This window comes from Phodopus roborovskii, unplaced genomic scaffold (genome assembly GCF_943737965.1).
Source record: "Phodopus roborovskii unplaced genomic scaffold, PHOROB, whole genome shotgun sequence".
Lineage (NCBI taxonomy): Eukaryota > Metazoa > Chordata > Mammalia > Rodentia > Cricetidae > Phodopus > Phodopus roborovskii.
In genome coordinates, this window is record NW_026126480.1 from 13,909,863 (window position 1) to 13,928,638 (window position 18,776).

Here is an 18,776-nt window from a genome sequence, read left to right on the forward strand (position 1 = left end):
ATTTTCAATGTCACAAGGTATATAGCCTCAAGACAGCAAACCTGTAGCCCACAAAGCTTAGCGGTAAGAAAACTATGGTCAGAAAGGATAAAAGACCCATTCAACAAACCTTCAATGAACAGATATGTATGGGCCCAGACAAAATCTAGGTCTTCATTACTAAAAGATGTTTCCTTCCCCATGCTGAATAACCTCAGCTCTAAAGAAACACTGTGGAGGTAGCACTTACAAGGTAAACATGATTACTAGTCTCATTGCTTAGCTTAACAAATAAGACCTGGAGTAAGCCAAGGGCCTGTTTCCTTACCATAGTGTTTGTGCTCGGCTGTCCAAGCGTACTAGTATTACCAAAGGAAAAGCCAGTATTTGGGGTGGTTGTGGCCTGGCCAAATGGTTTGCTGAAGAGACTGGTAGTCTGTTGATTCTGTTGGCCGAAGAGACCACCTGGATTTGTTCCAAATCCAGTTGTACCTTTCAGAAAGAGAGTAAACGGAAAGGGAAAATAAACAAACAAGAAACAAAAACAAAAATAGAACTCTCAAATGAACCAGTGATTCCAACCATCTGAGCTTTGCCTACTGCAATTTAAATTATTCTCGATTCATTCCTTAATAGCCTTCATTTTCTATCTTCAGCTAGCTCTACTTCATAGTACAACTTTCTACAACACTTCAAAACTCAATTCTTTTGTGTGGATTTTTTTTTTTTGTTTGTTTTTGGGGTTTTAGTTTGTTTTTCAAGACAGGGTTTCTCTGTTAACAGCCCTAGGTGTCCTGGAACTTGCTTTATAGACCAGACTGGCCTCCCACACAGAGATCCACATGCTTCTGCCTCCAAAGTGTTGAGATTAAAGGAGTGTGACAACAGGTCAGGTTCAACTCAAGAATTCTAAAAAGACTAAATGACCTTCCTTTGTACACCTCTGTAAAATGTTCTTTTTATATAAAGAAAAATATTCAATCTATAATTAAATTAACTTGGACAAAATGAGGTTTTTCCTTCATATTAATATTCAGTCTACTCTTTTATACACAGTGCTGTGTGGTTCACTGGGTGTAGAGGCACAGCCTTTTAATTCCAGCTCTCTGGAGGCAGAAGCAAACAGATCTCTGTGAGTTCAAGGCCAGCCTGGTCTACATAGTGAGTTCCAAAACAGTCAAGTCTACACAGAGAGATCCTGTTTCAAACAACAATTTAAAAAAAAAAAAAGCAAATCAAAAAGAATAAATCTGTTCTGTAAAGTCAGAAATACTAAGTCTGAAAAGAATGTTATATGTAAATTAGATAAACACAATATTTGTGGCTAAGGAAGAAATCCAGGAAACGAGATCTTTAGTTTCTGACTGGGTGGCCTCACACTTGGCCATAGGGATAATCTTGAACTCTTCATCTTCACCTCCTAAATCCTGAAATTACAATTACTAACCAGACCAGCTACAATGTAATCTTCGTATCGTACTTTTGCAAAATTAGTATTTTTAATCAGGTAACTCAGTCCCCACCCTAAATGTTTTCACAAATCTAGACTCTGCCTGACAGACAATGTATTGCTGGGAACTGAAAGCAGGGCCCTGAGATATACATCTAGCCCCAGACCCTTTAAAACCATCTTTGTCTAAAACACCATCACCTTTCATGTTGAAAGTGTAACAGCTTTTGGTTCGTTTTTTAAGAGGATTTCTGTATAGCCCTGGCTGTCCTGGAACTCAGGGCCTTCTGCTTCAGTCTTCAAAAGTGGGACCAAAGGTGTGCACCACCATGCCCAGCATAGTACTTTTGTACTACTTTGTACTACACTGAGTATAGTAGTAATCCTCAGAATGATTCTTTACTCATAATCAAATGACTTATCTGATGGGAGATGCCATTATGTGTATATGTTTCTCATACTGGTTAATGAATAAAAGCACTGTTGGCCAATAGGAAAGGAAGGTAGGAGGGACTAGGAGACGAGGGAAGAGGAAGTAGTAAGGAGGGGTCAGCATGGAGAGTCTGGAGACAACAGAACCGCCATTCCTCTGCTCTGGGTAAAACCACGTGGAAATACATAGAAATGGGTTAATACTTAAGACAGAGCTAGCCGATAAGAAACAAGTAACTGGCCAACAGCATAATATCAAATACAGAGTCTCTGTGCATTTTTTGGGGCTGGCGCGGCGGCGGGACAGGACAAGACTGGTGGCGGGAGGAAAAACCCTACTCCTTACACTTATCTTTCAAAATAAACCTTAAAGCTGGGTGGTGGTAGGGCACACCTTTAATCCCAACACTCAGGAGGCAGAGACAGGTGGATCTTTGTCAGTTCAAGGCCAGTCTGGTCTACAGAGCAAGTATCACTGAGTGCTCCAACGCTAGATAGAGAAACCCTTGGGGGGGGGGGTCTCTAAAACAGAGTTTTGAGAGTTTAGCTTCAAGTTAGCAGATTGTTTTCCCTATAAATACATACAACCAGGTCTTTTACCTTCTTTGGGTAGGTTACTACTCAATATTATTTTCTGAAATAAAGGACTCCTTAGCCATCTACACTTTGAACTGTCTCTCCCTACTCATAAATATTCCCAAATTATTTTTCTCTACAGCTCTTGAAAAGCAGTGAGCCATGATGTACTTCTCTTTAGTGACTCTTTTTTTGAGACAGGGTTTCTCTTTATTGCTTTGGAAGCTGTCCTGGAACTCACTCTGAAGACCAGGTTGGCCTCAAACTCACAGAGATCCACCTGCCTCTGCCTCCCAAAGATGTGCCTAAAGATTGGTGACTAAAGATGTGCGCCACCAATATCCGCTGGCCATTCTTTCTTATGATACAATAAAATACTTACTAGTTCCAAAGGCAGTTTTGTTCTGACCATATGAAAAGGCTGAATTAGTGGTGGAGGAGCTGAAGAGTCCTGTCGCACTGGAAGTTGCTGGAGAAGACCCAAATAAGCCAGCTGTGGTACCTGCTCCCACTTGGTTCTGTGGGCCTTTACGGTTAGCCTGATAATCCTCCAAACGAAGTTCCTGAAGGTAAGCACAATACCAAGGTTAAGCTAAGGCAAAGTAATTTCCTAGAAGAGATCTACACAACTATCTGTTACAGAGTATTGACACTGATGAAGTACAAATTAAGCATCCATTTATATAACACTCAAAGACTAATAGGGCAGTCAAGATAGCAGTTAATTTTGGAAAGAAAAGCTCATGATGAGGGGCAGGAAACAAGGGCATTTGAATGTTAGCTATTCATTCTTTTTTCCTATGTTTCACTTGATATCCTTTCACTTAATGAAAACCGTTTAAGCCAGATACTTAGGATTCTGTCTATATTCTAAAAACTCATGAATGCACACACATGTATTATACTGAAATGTAAATATCTAACCAAAGTAAACTACTAGATAGAATACTTGTATCTGTGGGGAGAAATTACCTCAGCCTAAAATAAAGGTATTCATAATAATACACAATCTTGGGGGGGGGGGGAACACAATTAATGGAAAGCTTTTATTTACTCAGACCCAATTCGAACCACTTAATCTTAAAAAGAAACATTTGAAAAAGCTGTTTTATATGTAATCAAAGTATTAACATGATTTTCTTTTATTACACTTTTTACTGACCTCTAAAGACTTGCTTTCATATTCTTTCATAGCAGTAATACACTGATGCTTGGTACTAATGTTAGTGCTAACTCCAGCTTTGACCATAGTATCCGTACCAGTGGGAGGCTGCAAAGGAAGACAAAGGAACAGTTCTAAGTCCAGTTTGTTTTGTTTTGTTTTTCAGAGTCCAATTCTCACAGACACAGTTCCTCAACCACTGAACTTCAAAACTATCCCTCCCTCCCTCCCTTCCTTCCTTTCACAAGATAGGGCCAAGGGCTGTATACAGCTTAGTAGTGAATGTCCACCTAACATTTGCAAAGACTTGGATTAAATCCCCATGTACCCCACCTCCAACACACAAACACCTACTCAAAATACACTATTTAGGAGGGCATGATGGCCCATACCTATTATCCCAAAACTACAGAGCTATGAATACCAAACCAACCTTCCTGAGACCTTGTCTCAAACAAACTAAAACATGGAGCTAGGCACAATGGGACAAATCTATAGTCCTAAATATTTTAGAAGTTGAAGAAGGATCATTTGAGACCAGAAATTCAAGACCAGCTTGGGCATCACAGGCAAAACAAATTGTTTTTAAAGATACTTGATTAAAATATAGGGCAATATTTCTGATCTTTCTTCTACATCACAGTTATCTGAATAAACCAATCTTCATTTTTAAAGACTAGTTTTTATTATGTTTAATTATGTGTGCCTACATGCAGATAAGTTCATGTAAGTGCAGAGGCCAGAGGCATTGGATCTCTTGGAGTTAGTTTTACGTCAATTGTTTATTACTCTAACTCTAAAGTACAAGGAACCCAATTCCAGTATGCTGGAAGAAAAGCAAGTACTCTTAATACTAAGCCATCTCTCCAGCCCTGGTAACAAATTTACCACAAACTTAAGTGTTAGTCTCAATTCAAGCTATCCAATTATATGGCAAAATACAAGTAATATATGCTTACAGATGATTTTTTACCCAATTTACTCAAACATAAGTATACCTATTTAAATCTTTAAGCAGTATCAACTCTTCTTCAATTATCTGCTTTTTATTTTTCATTAATTCATTTAGAGACAGGGTCTTTATGTAGACCAGGCTGTCCTGAAACTCTGTTAACAAACAGGAAATACTGACAGACACTTGTAACCCTAACACTAAAACGTCAAAGCAAGATCACTCTGAGTTCAAGGCAAGTCTGAGCAATGTAGTTAGTATAAAGTCAGCCTGGATTACACAAGACCCCACCTCAGAAATTCTGCTTTATATGGGCTACCATAATCACCATGAATACAAATTTGACTGGAGTATAATTTTAATATACATCATAACCTAGCTGATGTTTCATACTGGAGATAGATTTCACTGTAGTAGTAGAGTGTTTACCTACCATGCATGAGACTTTGACAACAAAAAGGAAAATTAGATTGTTTGTTTTGAGACAGTTTCTCTGTGTAACAGCCTTGGCTGTCCTGGAACTTGCTCTGTAGACCAGGCTGAACTGAAACTCAGAGATCCACCTGCCTCTGCCTCCCAAGTGCTGGGATTATAAAAGCGTGTACCACTATATCCAGCTGAAATAGTAAATTTTATGTTTCACACTGCTTGTGTACTATGAAATCATATGCAGTATTTTTACTATTTATTCTGTTTGCCTACATGTGGTTCAGATCACACAGTTATCAGGCTTGACAGCAAGTGCCTTTACCCACCAAGCCATCTCACTAGTTTATAAAACCACTAGTACTATTTTAAAACCCATTTTATTTTTTTCCAGGGTGGGGAGACTAAAGAAATGGCTCAGTATATTTAAGGATTTTCCTGGAACCTGTAAGTATGAACTAGGTCTTTGATGGATTAGGTCTTTGTTCCCATTTTTGGCAAGTGTTAGGATCTATATGTTGGGTTCTAAGGTCAGAATACTGCCTCTGAGGTGGCATCAATTATGCCAAGGTCTTGGGGCTTATTACACCAGCATCAGATGAAGGTTCACAACCATCTGTTACTGCAATTGCAAGAGATAATAACACCTTCCCTTCCTCCTCTGGCCTCCCTGGGTACTGGCAAACATTAACACATGCAACAAATATTCATACACATAAAACAAAAATAAACCAATCTTTTTTTTTTTTTGAAAAGCCAAACTACAATATGTATTACTGGAGATAGGAGCAATCTGACAATTCATTCTACAAAGAAATACACAAATAGGAAAAAAAAAAAAAAAATCCTGGAAGAAAATAACGTACATTAAATTTAATGGTAGTTCCTGTAGGTGCTGCTGTAAAACTACTTGGCCCAAATAGGGAGCCAGATGTGCTACCAAAAGGATTAGAGGTGGTGTTTGTAGTTCCAAAGAGCCCTCCACTGCTAGTACTTGTTCCAAAATCTGCAAATTAGAAAGAAAAATGAGAATTAAATAGCAAACAACTAATCTTTAATACACCTTAGAAGTATGGTAGGGTAATGGCAGCAGTGCTTTCACAGTTAATACTTTTCTCCTGAGCAAATTCATTTAAGTAATATTTCATACCAACACATACTTCCAAGCTACAACTTTCAAGGTAAACTACCCCAAACCCATTAATTACCTACATGTGCAGGTAGTTCTTAGATATACCAGACAAGACTAAAAAAAAAAAAAAAATTTTGTTTGACTATGTATTTATATTATCTCACTTCTCCTTTTCTTTCTAAGCAAGAAAGAATGCTGAATAAAATTGTCCATCTGAAAGCATGTCATCATAACACATCACAACAAATTATTGTGTTTTTTTATTTAGATATAATATTTCACATGCCCATATATAACATTTAAGTGGTCCTATTGAAGCAATCAAACAGACAGGTTAGCATAAAATATAACCACCCCTAAAAAAGTTTAAAATCACAGGGCATTGCTGGTCATTTTATAGAAATTAACTCAGATTATAATCCAAACACTTGGGAGGCTAAATTAGGAATGCTTCCAGTTCAACACAGTGAATTCTAGACTATTCCAGGCTACAGAGTGAGACATTTATCTCAAAATCCAAAAAGAAACTAATATAGAATAGCAGACTCTACCTAGCAGGGCATAGTGGCTCATGCCTTTAATCTCAGGTGGGAAGCAGAGGTAGGTGGGTTTCTATTTGAGGCCAGTCTTGTCTACATAGTAGTTCCAGATCAGCCAGAGCTACATTGTGAGAACATGTTTCAAAATAAGGAAAAGAAAAGAAAGAAATTAAAGACTTTAATGATTTGTTTTTATTTTATGTGTTAGTGTTTCGTCATCATAACTGCAGTGATACTACTCTGACCTGGCTGTTTTATCCTATATCAGTCATCTCTCTGTCTCTCTCTCTGTGGGTTTTTGAGACAGGGTTTCTCTGTCCCTGGCTGTTCTGGAACTCACTTTGTAGACCAATATGGTCTTGAACTCAGACATTCTGTCAGGCATATCTTCCTCTCTGCATCCATTACAAATACTAGTGCTTCAAACCCCCATCCTTTAAGAGATATATTTACTACCTTGTTTTCTAGCCCACAATTTCCTAGTTTGACCACTTGGTAGGAAAGGAGGTAAAGGAACATAAAAGAGCAGAGAAGAGAGAATACATTCAACAAACAAATCAAATATTAAACTATTAGAAGAACAAAGAATGGCGCCCTACTTACTCCCAAAGCCAGTTGGTTTATTTTGTGCAAATGCATTGTTCTGGGATGAGAAAAGACTGGTCCCTGTACTTGCAGTTCCAAACAAACTGTTTGACGTTCCTGTTGATGTACCAAACCCAAAGCCAGTGCTTGTGGAGGTTGCTGGCTGGCTAAATGAATTGGTACCAAATAATCCTCCTAGAAAGTTGGAAAGGGGAAAAAACAAGTTTATGTAGCAAACTGTGGTCACCAAGGAAGTTCTTATACCAGCTACATATAAACCATCTGTATTCCAAACAAAATCCCTTACCTGGTTTGGTCTGTGAATTTCCAAATAAGCCTCCAGTATTGTTGCTAGAACCAAAAGCAGATGTTCCAAATGCTCCTCCACTAGTAGTACCAAAGCCAGTATCTGAAACAGCAAAATCCAGGATCTATGAGTGAAATAGCTTTAATATTTTTTTTTTTATTTTGTTGATTTTTGTTTGTTTCTTTGAGACAGGGTTTCTCTGTGTCGTCTTGGCTCTCCTAGAACTTACTCTGTAGACCAGGCTGGCCTCAAACTCAGAGATCCTCTTGCTTCTGACTCCCAAGTGCTACATACCCATTGCCTGGCTATAATTCTTATCATTCTGCATTAAGTATGATCACTAATGCAGTTTGCAGCTTTTCTCAAATTTCCATCAAAATTCTTACAGGACAGAACTCAAGCCAAGGTATTTTACAAATTGTTCCACAAGAATATGAACTTTAAATTCAAAATTGTGCCTGTAGCCAAGTGATAGAGAGTACTGGCCTAACACAAAGTGGAGGGGAGGGACCTTAAGCACAAGTGCTTAAGTGCTGTCTAAAGTGGGTAAATCTGCCACCATCAATTAAGATATCCACAATGATCCCTGCTGTCTATAGTGGGTACATCCTCCCCATCAATTAAGATAATACACCACAATAGCTGGATGTTGGTGGCACATGTCTTAAGTCCCAGCACTTGGGAGGCAGAGGCAGGCAGATCTCTGTGAGTTTGAGGCCAGCCTGGTCTGCAGAGCTAGTTCCAGGATAGGCTCCAAAACAATACAGAGAAACTCTGTCTTGAAAAAACAAAACAAGCAAACAAAAAAAGATAACCACAATAATCCCTCACAGATCTAAGTCTCAATTATGTCAAGTGGGCAGTTAAAACTGTGATAGTGGCTCTGTAATCCCAGTACTTGAGAAACTGAGACAGAAGAACTGAGAGTTGGAAGCTTGAGCTACATAAAGAGTTGTGAGCTCAGGCTACAGTGACACCACTCTCAAAACAACTGAACTAAAAAAAAAAAAAAAAAAAAAAAAAAAAAAAAAAAACAGTCAAATTAGACATTTTCTCCTCTTTCATTATTTTAAAACTTACTTTGTCCAAATGTTGAAGTTGTGCCAAAGCCCCCTGTGCCACCCCCAAAGGGGGTTCCAAATGATTTGTTAAACATCTTCAAAACGAGTGTTTGCTTCAGAAAGCTGTAAAAGAAAAGTTCTCTCTTGAGTATTGTATGAAAGAAGAGAAGGTTAGACAAGTTATTCCTTAAAGATACCACAGAAAGTAATTTCTTTCAAGAACTCTATTATTCTACAAATGTTAGGCCCATAGAAATGATAGCACACTACTATCAATATTCTAAAGCCTTGAATAAATTACATTAAAATATATTTTAATTAAATATAATAAATTAAAACCTATACTGTTCATTAATCTACACACTTCCTAAAATAACTAGTACTGTAATACTAGATTAAATTTCTGATACTACCAATCAGCATCCTCTAAAGATGCTTTCTATGCATGTGTGTTGAACTGCTGGCAATTTAACTTTTTATTACTTTTAGTGTATGCATCCCTGCATGTGTATGGCAGCAAGAGGATAGGACAGGAATAGGTTCTACTTTCTGAGTTTTGACAGTTGAACTCAATTCATTAGGCTGTGCAGAAAGATGAGACATCTCACTGACCCAGTTTTTTTTTTAAACCTAACTTTTGTTTTAATATCATAATACTGATCAATATAAACCAATACTCATGAAGCTGTGAGTTTGTTCCCCAGCACTGGATGTGGTGGCACACACCCATCATCTTAGCACTATGGAGGATGGAGGCAAGGGGATCAGAAATTTAGGGTCATCTTCAGCTATACAGACAGCTCAAAGTCAGTCTAGGTTCCATGAGACCTGTCTCAAAATAACAAAAAAAAAACAAAAAAAACAAGACCTCAAATCTATAAAGATACTGATAAAAATCCACCTAGGAGACTATATAGTATATGCATAAAAAAAAGTACAACCATATTGTTATCTCAACTATCTGAAATATTTCCCTGCTCAGGGCTGGAGAGATAGCTCAGCAGTTAAGAATACTTACTTAACTAGCATTAACTAGGGTTAATATTTAAGACGGAGCTAGCCGATAAGAAATGCTAGTAACAGGCCAACAAAATTATATCTAATACAGCATCTCTGTGTGTTATTTGGGGCTGGTGTGGCTGTGGGACCAGACCGGCTGGCAGAAAAACTACTCCTAACACAATGGCGCCTTCAACGTGACTAATAAGAAATTCACTTAAAACTTAACAAAAGCTTAAAAAATGGTTTTAGAAACAAAAGAACAAAGACAAGCAAGACTTCTTAGTAATAGCATTTTTCCCGGTTGGACTGTTTGGCTAGAAACAAGCAGAGATTTGCACAGCTCCTTTAAGGGAGATTTCCTGACTCAGCATAAGTGGCAAAAAAACCCCCGCAAAGCTTTTAAAGAGCTCTGCTAACAACTCAATGGTGTGAATGAGAGCTGGCAATGGCAGTGACACATCTCCAAGCCGGCAGGCAACATGCTGCTGGATGGCAGCATAGACTAAGGCAGTGAGCACAGCTCTCAGTTCTGGTGGTAAAAGTACCCACCACCATCTTTGATAGACCTGTTTAGCAGATAAAAGACTCATGGCCAGAAAAAGATAAAAGATTTTTCAGTAAAGACAGATTCAAGTTAAGAAAAACCTCTAAAGGTTTGCACTGTGTTTAAGTGTTTAAGGCTTGGGAGAGAAAAACAGGATAAAATGATTTAAGAAAGAATAATAAAGAGAGTAGCTGAGTATGGTGGCACATGCCTTTAATTCCAGCACTCAAGAGGCAGAGGCAAGCAGATCTCTCATTTCAAAGTAAACTTGGTATACAGAGTTAATTCCAGAACAGATAAAGTTACACAGAGAAACCCTGTCTCAAAAAATGAAAAAATAGTAGAATAGAGTAATAAAAAGCCACATAAAAATGGAAAGCACAGAGAGAATCTGGATACTGTACAGTATTATATTTATCTTTGTATCATTTGACTGCTGAGGAAATAACAACTGTTAAAAGAAATGCTGCTGGATTAATTCAATTTATACATTTTAAAAATGCTTTGACTCCAAAATTTAAGCCCAAGGACAGGTTACTGGGGAATAGGATTTCTATTTTTGTTTCCACAGGAAATGAAAAGCTGTGGATTCCTTCCAGATGAACAGGTTTGATCAAGCCAGACCCCCTAAAATAATGCCCCAGGTGATCCAACATTCAAAAAAGTTGGGACAAGGCAGCCTTGCAGACTATAACCAAGATTTCTGTGTCTTCTTAGGATCCCCATGACAGTGCCCCCTACCAGCAGGAAGCAGTGTGGAAAGAATGATGCCCAAATTCCCAAATATTGTTTATAAATGTTTGTTTTCACTTAAATAGGATTGGTTATAAATGGTTAATGATCATAGCCAATCTCTTTTTAAAGGTAAAAGGGGGATTATGGTATAGATATGAATACTTTGTTTTGGAATGGATTTTCATTTATTGATACAAATTTAAGGTCAATTTTGTGATATGTGTATTTCTCTTGTTTAGGTACTGTGTTTATATAGCTCATTTAGAAATGTAATATATAATTTAGTACAGATTATAGATAGTTACTATAATGGTCAAAACTTCTATTTAGGTAAGTTAGAATTTCTAGATATACAGAGATGTATTTGAGATAAATAGGCATTCTTCAAACCTTTCAAAGACCTACAGAACATGGCATTTAAAATGGCTTAGGATTTTTCTTGATAGTGAGGCACAACTGCTCCTGGCAACACCACCTTCATCAGAAAGGAAGATGGACATTAAAGAAACTCATCATGGAGTTTGCCTCCAATATGGCAAGACTAGCCATTTGAACAAGATACTGCTCTTGGACTGTTTGACTTTATGCTGTATAAACTGGACATACAGAACCTACGGGAAAGTGACTGCTGATACAAGATGGACATTGCTACAGGGTTCCTGCTTCATGGAAGAGTCTGCCAAACAGTCTACAGGACACGGAGAAAAGTGGCTGACAAACTGCCATTACAGGTGGACAGTTTAAAGTTTCCTGCTTTGCTAAGGAGTCTGACAGACACATTATGGCCTACAGGCTGAAGATGGAACATTAGAGAAGAACTTAGGGTAACTGTCCAGGCAGTGAGATGTCTCTGTCATTCTAGAATATAAATATCATCCTTCTGTGGTCTTTGATGGAGTTGAAGACAGATAGTTACGGTTGCAGTTTTCCTTAGTTAAGATTAAAGATAAGTTATATATAAGACTTTAAACTCACAAAAATAGGATAGATGATGAAATATTTTCTTTAAATCGTGCCAAGTTAATGGACTAAATATTGTTAACTGTGTTTCTAATTTGATAACTGTTTTGTGATATATTTTGCTATGCAAAGGTTAAAATCCTTTATATTTTAGATAGAAAAGAGATGATGGGAGATGACATTCTGTAAATATGTTTCTCTTATTGGTTAATGAATAAAGCACTGTTGGCCAATAGGAAAGCAAGATAGGTGGGACAAGGATTTGAGGAAGTAGAAGGGAGGAGTGGACATGTAGAGACTGAAGAGAACCGAGGCCAGAGCCCTCTCTCCACTAAGATGAGACCACATAGAAATACTTAGATTAATAGAAATGGGTTAATATTTAAGGCAGTGCTAGCCAATAAGAAATGCTAGTAACAGGCCAACAGAATTATATCTAATACAGCATCTCTGTGTGTTATTTGGAGCTGGCATGGTGGTGGGACCAGGCAGCGGGAAAAACCGCTCATAACAAATCACTTACTTTTCAATGAGTTCTGCTTTAAATTCCCCACCGGATGTGACGACACTCTGCCTATAATAGGCAGGACTGTCAGAGCTGCACAAAGAGACCTTGCGCCCCACACCCCATAAGCCCAAAGATTTGAATACATTAGGGGAAAAAAGATTTGAACACATTTGTTAGTAAAAAAAATATATGAATGAGATGAGTGGTAAAGTTTATTTATACATGTCCTACCATACTTTTTCAAAACTATTTCATGACACAAATAGTTCAAGGCCAGCCTGGGTACATGAATCATGTGCCACTCAAAACAAACAAGTGCTATCCAGTTATGTTGACTTTGCCAGCACCTCCATCTTTTGTGTGTTTCTAATTTTGGACACAGGGTTAGTTACAGTGCTTGAGGTTATATATAGAAAGTTAAGATTTATAACTATCATTGTGTCAGGAAAATGTTTGACTGTTATTTGCCCTTATCATTATTATTAGCATGTGCTAACCCTGTATGTGTATACTTTGACCATATTCATCCCCTCTCACCCCATTACTTAATTTTATCCCTTCCATATCCCTATTACTTTCATGTTTATCTGTCTTGTAAGCAGTGTGGTCTAGTTTGGATCAACATATGAATGTTTGTACAACAGGTCTCTGAGAGGCAAGGCCTGCAGACACACTCATTTGGCAAAGATCAGTGGACCTCCGGACAGGGCTGGGACCAGGCAACTTGCAAGCTCCATTCTCTTGGCATGAATCATCATTACTGATTCTCTTGGTTTCACTTTGTTCACTTTGTCAGTTGGGCATGAGACAGAAGTGATTCCTTGAAACCCCATTATTTTCTCAAATATTCCCCTAAAAGTCTTTGGGAACTGGTTTTTCTCAGGTTTCTTATCTGGAAAAACCTGTTGTCACCCCAGACCGAAACTTTTCTGTTTTGGTGCTGACAGGATCAGAGGCAATAAATATGTGTGGTGGGCATATATAAGGAAGCAACACAGGAAACATTGACTATGTCTCCCAATTCTGGAGGGAAAATTAAGATGGAAAGAGTGCCTTATCAAAGTTCACTCTTTACAGAAAGGTTTAGATATGCAGAATTCTTGGTAGGACAAGGGAATATTTGAAGAAATACAGGCTAACTGTATGTAAGCAGCTTATGACAAATCACCCCTACTCCTGTAAATATGCTTTAGGTTTTTAATGATATTGCTATTCTTGAGAACATGTGGCTATATTTATCACCTTTTAACTATGTACAGACAGGATGTGCCTTCCTTGATATTTAGTCAAGTTAACAAAATGCTGAGCATTGTCTTTGGTTTAAAAGTTGTTTTGATGGCTGGGTGTTGATGGCACATACCTTTAATTCCAGCACTTGGGAAGCAGAGGCAGGCAGATCTCTGTGAGGCCAGCCTGATCTACAGAGATAGGTCCAGGGCAAGCTCCAAAACAGAGAAATCCTGCCTAGAAAGAAAGGAAAGAAGGAAGGAAGGAAGGTTGTTTTGATGTAAAAGTTGGGAAAAATCATATTTGTTTTTGCTGGAGGTTAACACTTAGAAAATGGGGGGAAAAAAACGCTTGTTTCTGAAGTATAATTAAAACTCCTCTGATGGTCAGATACTTCTTTGTGCTGCCCAGGACCTAAACCTGGCTCAGGACCTAAACCTGGCTGCCACACTTCTTTTTATCTTTTCTTTTTTGTTTTGATAAAGGTTTTCTCAGTGCAGCCCTGGGCTATCCTGGAACTCACTTTGTAGAACAGGCTGGCCTCGGAACTCAGTGCTCTACCTCCTTCTGCCTCCTGAGCGCAGGGATGAAGAGGGTGCACAATCACACCCAGGACTCAGGACCTCTCTTATTCATCTCCATACAGAGCAAACTTGTTCGCATAAATCTGACATCTATTTGAGGTACATGCTGCTCTTTAAAAAGTGAAAACAATTCTTCCTCTGTAAAATGTACCCTTACAGAGCATTTTAGTTGTAATTTGTGATTTGGCTACACTGACTCTATACACCTAAGTCCTACAGCTCCCAACCATCAACATTTTACGTTTAATAATCTTACCATAACACAGAAACTTACCATTCATTATACACTCATTCCACAAAGGGATTTTAATAATAAAATAACTTGGAAAATACCTCAACATCTACAAGCTCATTTATATTTTTCATCTCAAAAACATTATAAGAAAGTTGGTATTAGCTATCACTACTTGTATTACCTTTATTTTACAGATTAGAAAAAAATAAAGTTTTACTAAATTTTACAAGGTCAAAGAGGTAAGTAGAACTCAAGTTTAACCTATCTTCTCTCCGAAGAAGACACTTTCAATTATAGGAAAATAACAGGCAATAAGCAAAAATATATATAGTATACTAAAGAAATTCAACTGCTTCAGACCAAAGAACAAGAACGAAGGCAGCAAATACCTTTAACCCATGAAGAAAGCACCTCACTCAAATGCAACCTATCTTTTCATTTTGGAGATAGGGTCTCACTATGTATCCCTGGCTGACCAAGAGATCTGCCTGCATCTGCCTCTTAAGTGCTGGGATTAAAGGTATAAATCAGCGTGCCCACTCAATTTATGAGACCAAACTTGGTTTGTTCCCATTTATTATGCTGAATAAGGTATTTTCTTTAAAATTATCACAACAACGGCTAGGGAATATAGCTTAGTTGGCAAGAGTACTTGCCTAACATGCCCAAAACCCTGGGTTTAATCCCCAGTACAGCATAAATAACAAGGTAGCTCATGTCTATATCCTAGCATGCAGATTTAAGAGAATCAAAAATTCAAGTCATCCTCACTAACACAGATCTTATCTGAAAACAAACCACAATAGAAACAAAATTACACTGAAGCAAATCAGAGCCAACCTTACAATCTGTCATAACTACAGAATTTGATGAAGAATGGCAAACTGGGTAACTGGAGCTCATCTATAATTCCAGTACTAGAAAGGTAACTGGAGTTCAGGTTCAACCTCAGTAAGCTTGAGGCCAGCCTAAGCAGAGGCCCAATAACAAAACAAAAACTAAACTAGTGAATACAGACAATTCTATTCTTCAAACCATGTTTTCCTAACTCTGCTGTCTAATATCAAACTCAGGGAAAACTGTTCATCCTTTATTGTTGCTACCATACAACCTAATTCACTCTATAAAGCTTGTTTAATATCTTTTATAAGTCTGTTCACCTTATCTAGCAATGGCATTCTTCTAGACATCCATAGTCCAATATAAAGTCTTAGCACACATGTATCTTGACCCTGGACACTGTGGAAACACTAAACTATGCAGACTTTCATTCAGCACTATAAAAGATTTGTTGCAGTAGTTGCTGTACTATAAACAGTCTTCAGCTGTCAGTCCTTTTCAGCCTCCACTGAAGACTGTCTCGTTCACCATGCTTTCTTCCTGTGGCAGCCTAAATCCATGGCCAATGCTAGGATTCTTGGACTCAGCTCAGTGTAACTCTAAAGGGCAGGTAATTTCAGCTTTTTAATTTTCATGGGATTGGTTAACACCTTCATCGGGACACCACAGTACTAGAAATATAGCTTAGGGCAGAGTGCTTGCTTAGCCAGAAAAGGTCCTAAGTTCAATTCTCTTCTACTACTAAAAAAATAAACCAATACATAAAAATTATGGAATCACACAGATTAAGGTGTTTAGTGCTCGCCCGTTGTTTTTAATGCCCTAGGTTCTATCTCCATCACCATGTAGATTCAAATATCATCACAATGCAGTATCTCCCACCTCTTTCTCACTTCTCTGACAGATGATAATACCAAGAAAATTTCCTAAGCCATCTTGTAAGTACTACACTCACTTCAGAGTCTGCTACCAAAGGAACTCAACTTTATCCCATTTACAATGAACCTGCCAAAAACTGGGACAATTATCTTTTTGTTGTTGTTTTGAAATAGGGTACAAACTTTCTACATAGCTCCAACTGACTGAACTGCTGATTTTCTTGCCTCTACCTACCAAGGGTTAAGATTTCAGGTGTTTGACACCACAACATGCTATTTTGGTTTTTTGAGACAGGATTACATATAGTCCAGGCTGGCCTCAAACTCACTAAGACCTAGACCTAGAATTCCTGATCTTTTTGAGATCACAGGTACATGGTAACACATGAACTTACCAGAAACACTGGTTGTGGTGGGGCACACAGGTAGGATATGATGAAGCAGTGGCAAAATAAAATGCAATCTCTTAGGAAGGAAGAACAATTCATACAATAGTCCCATAACCTAGATAAAATTTTCTACAAAAATTCATCTTTGTCTTTATGAATCGACTTACTTACACTCCTTTTGCACAAGACATCCAAAACTGATCTTTAATTTTAGCCTTAATCTTTCCTCTGCCCTTTGTGCTCTAATAATCATCTAACTTTTTTATTTATACTACATAATACCAAAAAGAGAGATGGTCAACACACACCAGTAATCCAACTACTAGACAAAAATATATTCCTTCACTGTCTCAACTGAACTTTGGTGATATCTTAGTATATCACATATCTAAATTGTGTAAGCTTTGTGAACTCTAGGTACAACAAAACTAGTTTTCTACCTCAAAAGTTGAAGATACCCGACACAATATTAAAAACAAAACCAAAAAACCCAAGCACTGTTAATCTGAATGACTATGCAAGCATTCTAAACCACTCAAAGCTTGCTGCTTTCTAATTCTAGAATATTATACAAATATTCAGTAATTCTTTTACTTCATCAAATTCCTTTGTATAAAAGGCAGCAGAGAGCAAAAACAGTAAGCATCAGTTACTTTCCACTTTACAGAATACTTGTTAAGTCTCTCATTTAATCCCCATGATAGTAATAGACAAGGGAGGAATCACTTTCCATAGTTAAAATGAATAAAATGAGTTTGTTTTTGTTTATTTGAGACAAGGTCTCAACAAGATCTCACTCTGTTAACCCTAGCTAGCCTGGAACTCACAGCAATCTTCCTAAGTGTTGGGATTACACACCTGGGAGCACTACACACCTGGGATCACTACACACCTGGTAGCACTGTCTACTTTTTGTTTTGGATGAGACCAGAGACAGCAAAGGCCAGGTAAAATTCCAGAAAGAAAGGACCATCTTAATCACCTAATACTACATTCCATTTTGGGGGCTGACCTGGAATTCATTATTTTTACCTCTGCCTCAAAACTGCTAAGATTACAGGTGTGCCCACTATATCAAGGTCCAGAGTTGGCTGCAGCGGCTTCTTTTAAAAACAGGGTCTTACTATGTAGACCAGCTGGCCTGGAGCTCAGAGAACCATCTGTCTTTATGCCTCAAATTCTGAGATTAAAAGGATATATACCACCACCACCAGCAGCAGCAAAGATTTATTTTTATTTGATTATCTACTTATTTGTTTGTATGTGCTTAAACAACATTTGTGTAGATCCACACAAGAGGCAAAAGAGTGTGTAGAAGTGCTTTGGAGCTGGAGGTAGTTGTAAGCTATCTGATACAGGTGCTGGTAACAGAACCCAGGTACTCTGAAAGAGCATCAAGTCTAACTGAACTGGTAAACTCCAGATTCAGTGAGAAATCCTGTCTCAAAAAATAAGGTTACACACCTAACAATCCTCCCACTCAGGAGGCACAGGCAAGTAGATCCATAGGCAGTTTTAGCAAGGACAACATGTGGTGCACACCTTTACTCACAGCACTCAGGAGGCAGAGGCCGGAAGATCTCTATAAATTCTATGAATTCAAGGCTAGCATGGTCAATGTTAGTGAGTTTCAGGATAGCCAGAAATACATAGAGAGACTGTCTCAACCAAAAACTAACTACATAAAAAGGGGAGGGTGTTAAAAGAGTGATTAAGAAAAACTTCTGAGCAGAGCAATGGTGCTGCATGCATTTAGTACCAGCACCTGGGAAGCAGAGGCAGGTGGAGCTCTGTGAGTTTGAGGCCAGCCTGGTCTACAGAATGAGTTCCAGTACAGCCAGAGCTGTTACACAGAGAAACTCTATCTCGAAGAGAAAGGAAGGAAGGGAAGGAAGGGAAGGAAATGAAGGAAAGGAGGGAGGGAGGGAGCGAGCGAGGGAAAAAGGAAGATATCTGACCTCCAAGTGCACAAGCAAAGACACACCTGTACAAAGGAATCTGCCAAGCTCTGACAAGAGGGTCAGATATGCAGATTCAAGCAACCACTGTTATCAAAGGAAGACTAAGTGTTAAGTAATGATGATGACAGACATATTTCTGGAGTATAAATTTGTTTCTTTCACAAACTGGCAGCCCCAATTCAGACTCAATTCTTTTCTTTACCAATTTTAGGCATATTTAGCTGATTTAAAACTAACTTAAAACACACACACACACACACACAAACAGAACCTGTTCTGTGAAATAAAGCAGGTGGTTACAAAAGAACTCCA

At 38.1% G+C, this 18,776-nt stretch overlaps 1 protein-coding gene across 4 annotated transcripts in view; it reads right to left on the bottom strand.

Moving 5' to 3' along the window:
* Nup98 (nucleoporin 98 and 96 precursor) overlaps positions 1-18,776 on the bottom strand; it is an 88,375-nt gene that overhangs the window by 63,115 nt on the left and 6,484 nt on the right. For all 4 annotated transcript variants that reach the window (XM_051192428.1, XM_051192426.1, XM_051192427.1 and 1 more), the window contains exons 2-8: positions 8,621-8,724; positions 7,541-7,642; positions 7,252-7,428; positions 5,844-5,983; positions 3,600-3,707; positions 2,820-3,000; positions 308-471 (exon numbers count right to left, since the gene is read on the bottom strand). In XM_051192428.1, the coding sequence (XP_051048385.1) occupies positions 308-471; positions 2,820-3,000; positions 3,600-3,707; positions 5,844-5,983; positions 7,252-7,428; positions 7,541-7,642; positions 8,621-8,696 (948 nt within the window). In that variant the 5' untranslated portion in view covers positions 8,697-8,724. The remainder of the gene's footprint in view (positions 1-307; positions 472-2,819; positions 3,001-3,599; positions 3,708-5,843; positions 5,984-7,251; positions 7,429-7,540; positions 7,643-8,620; positions 8,725-18,776) is intronic.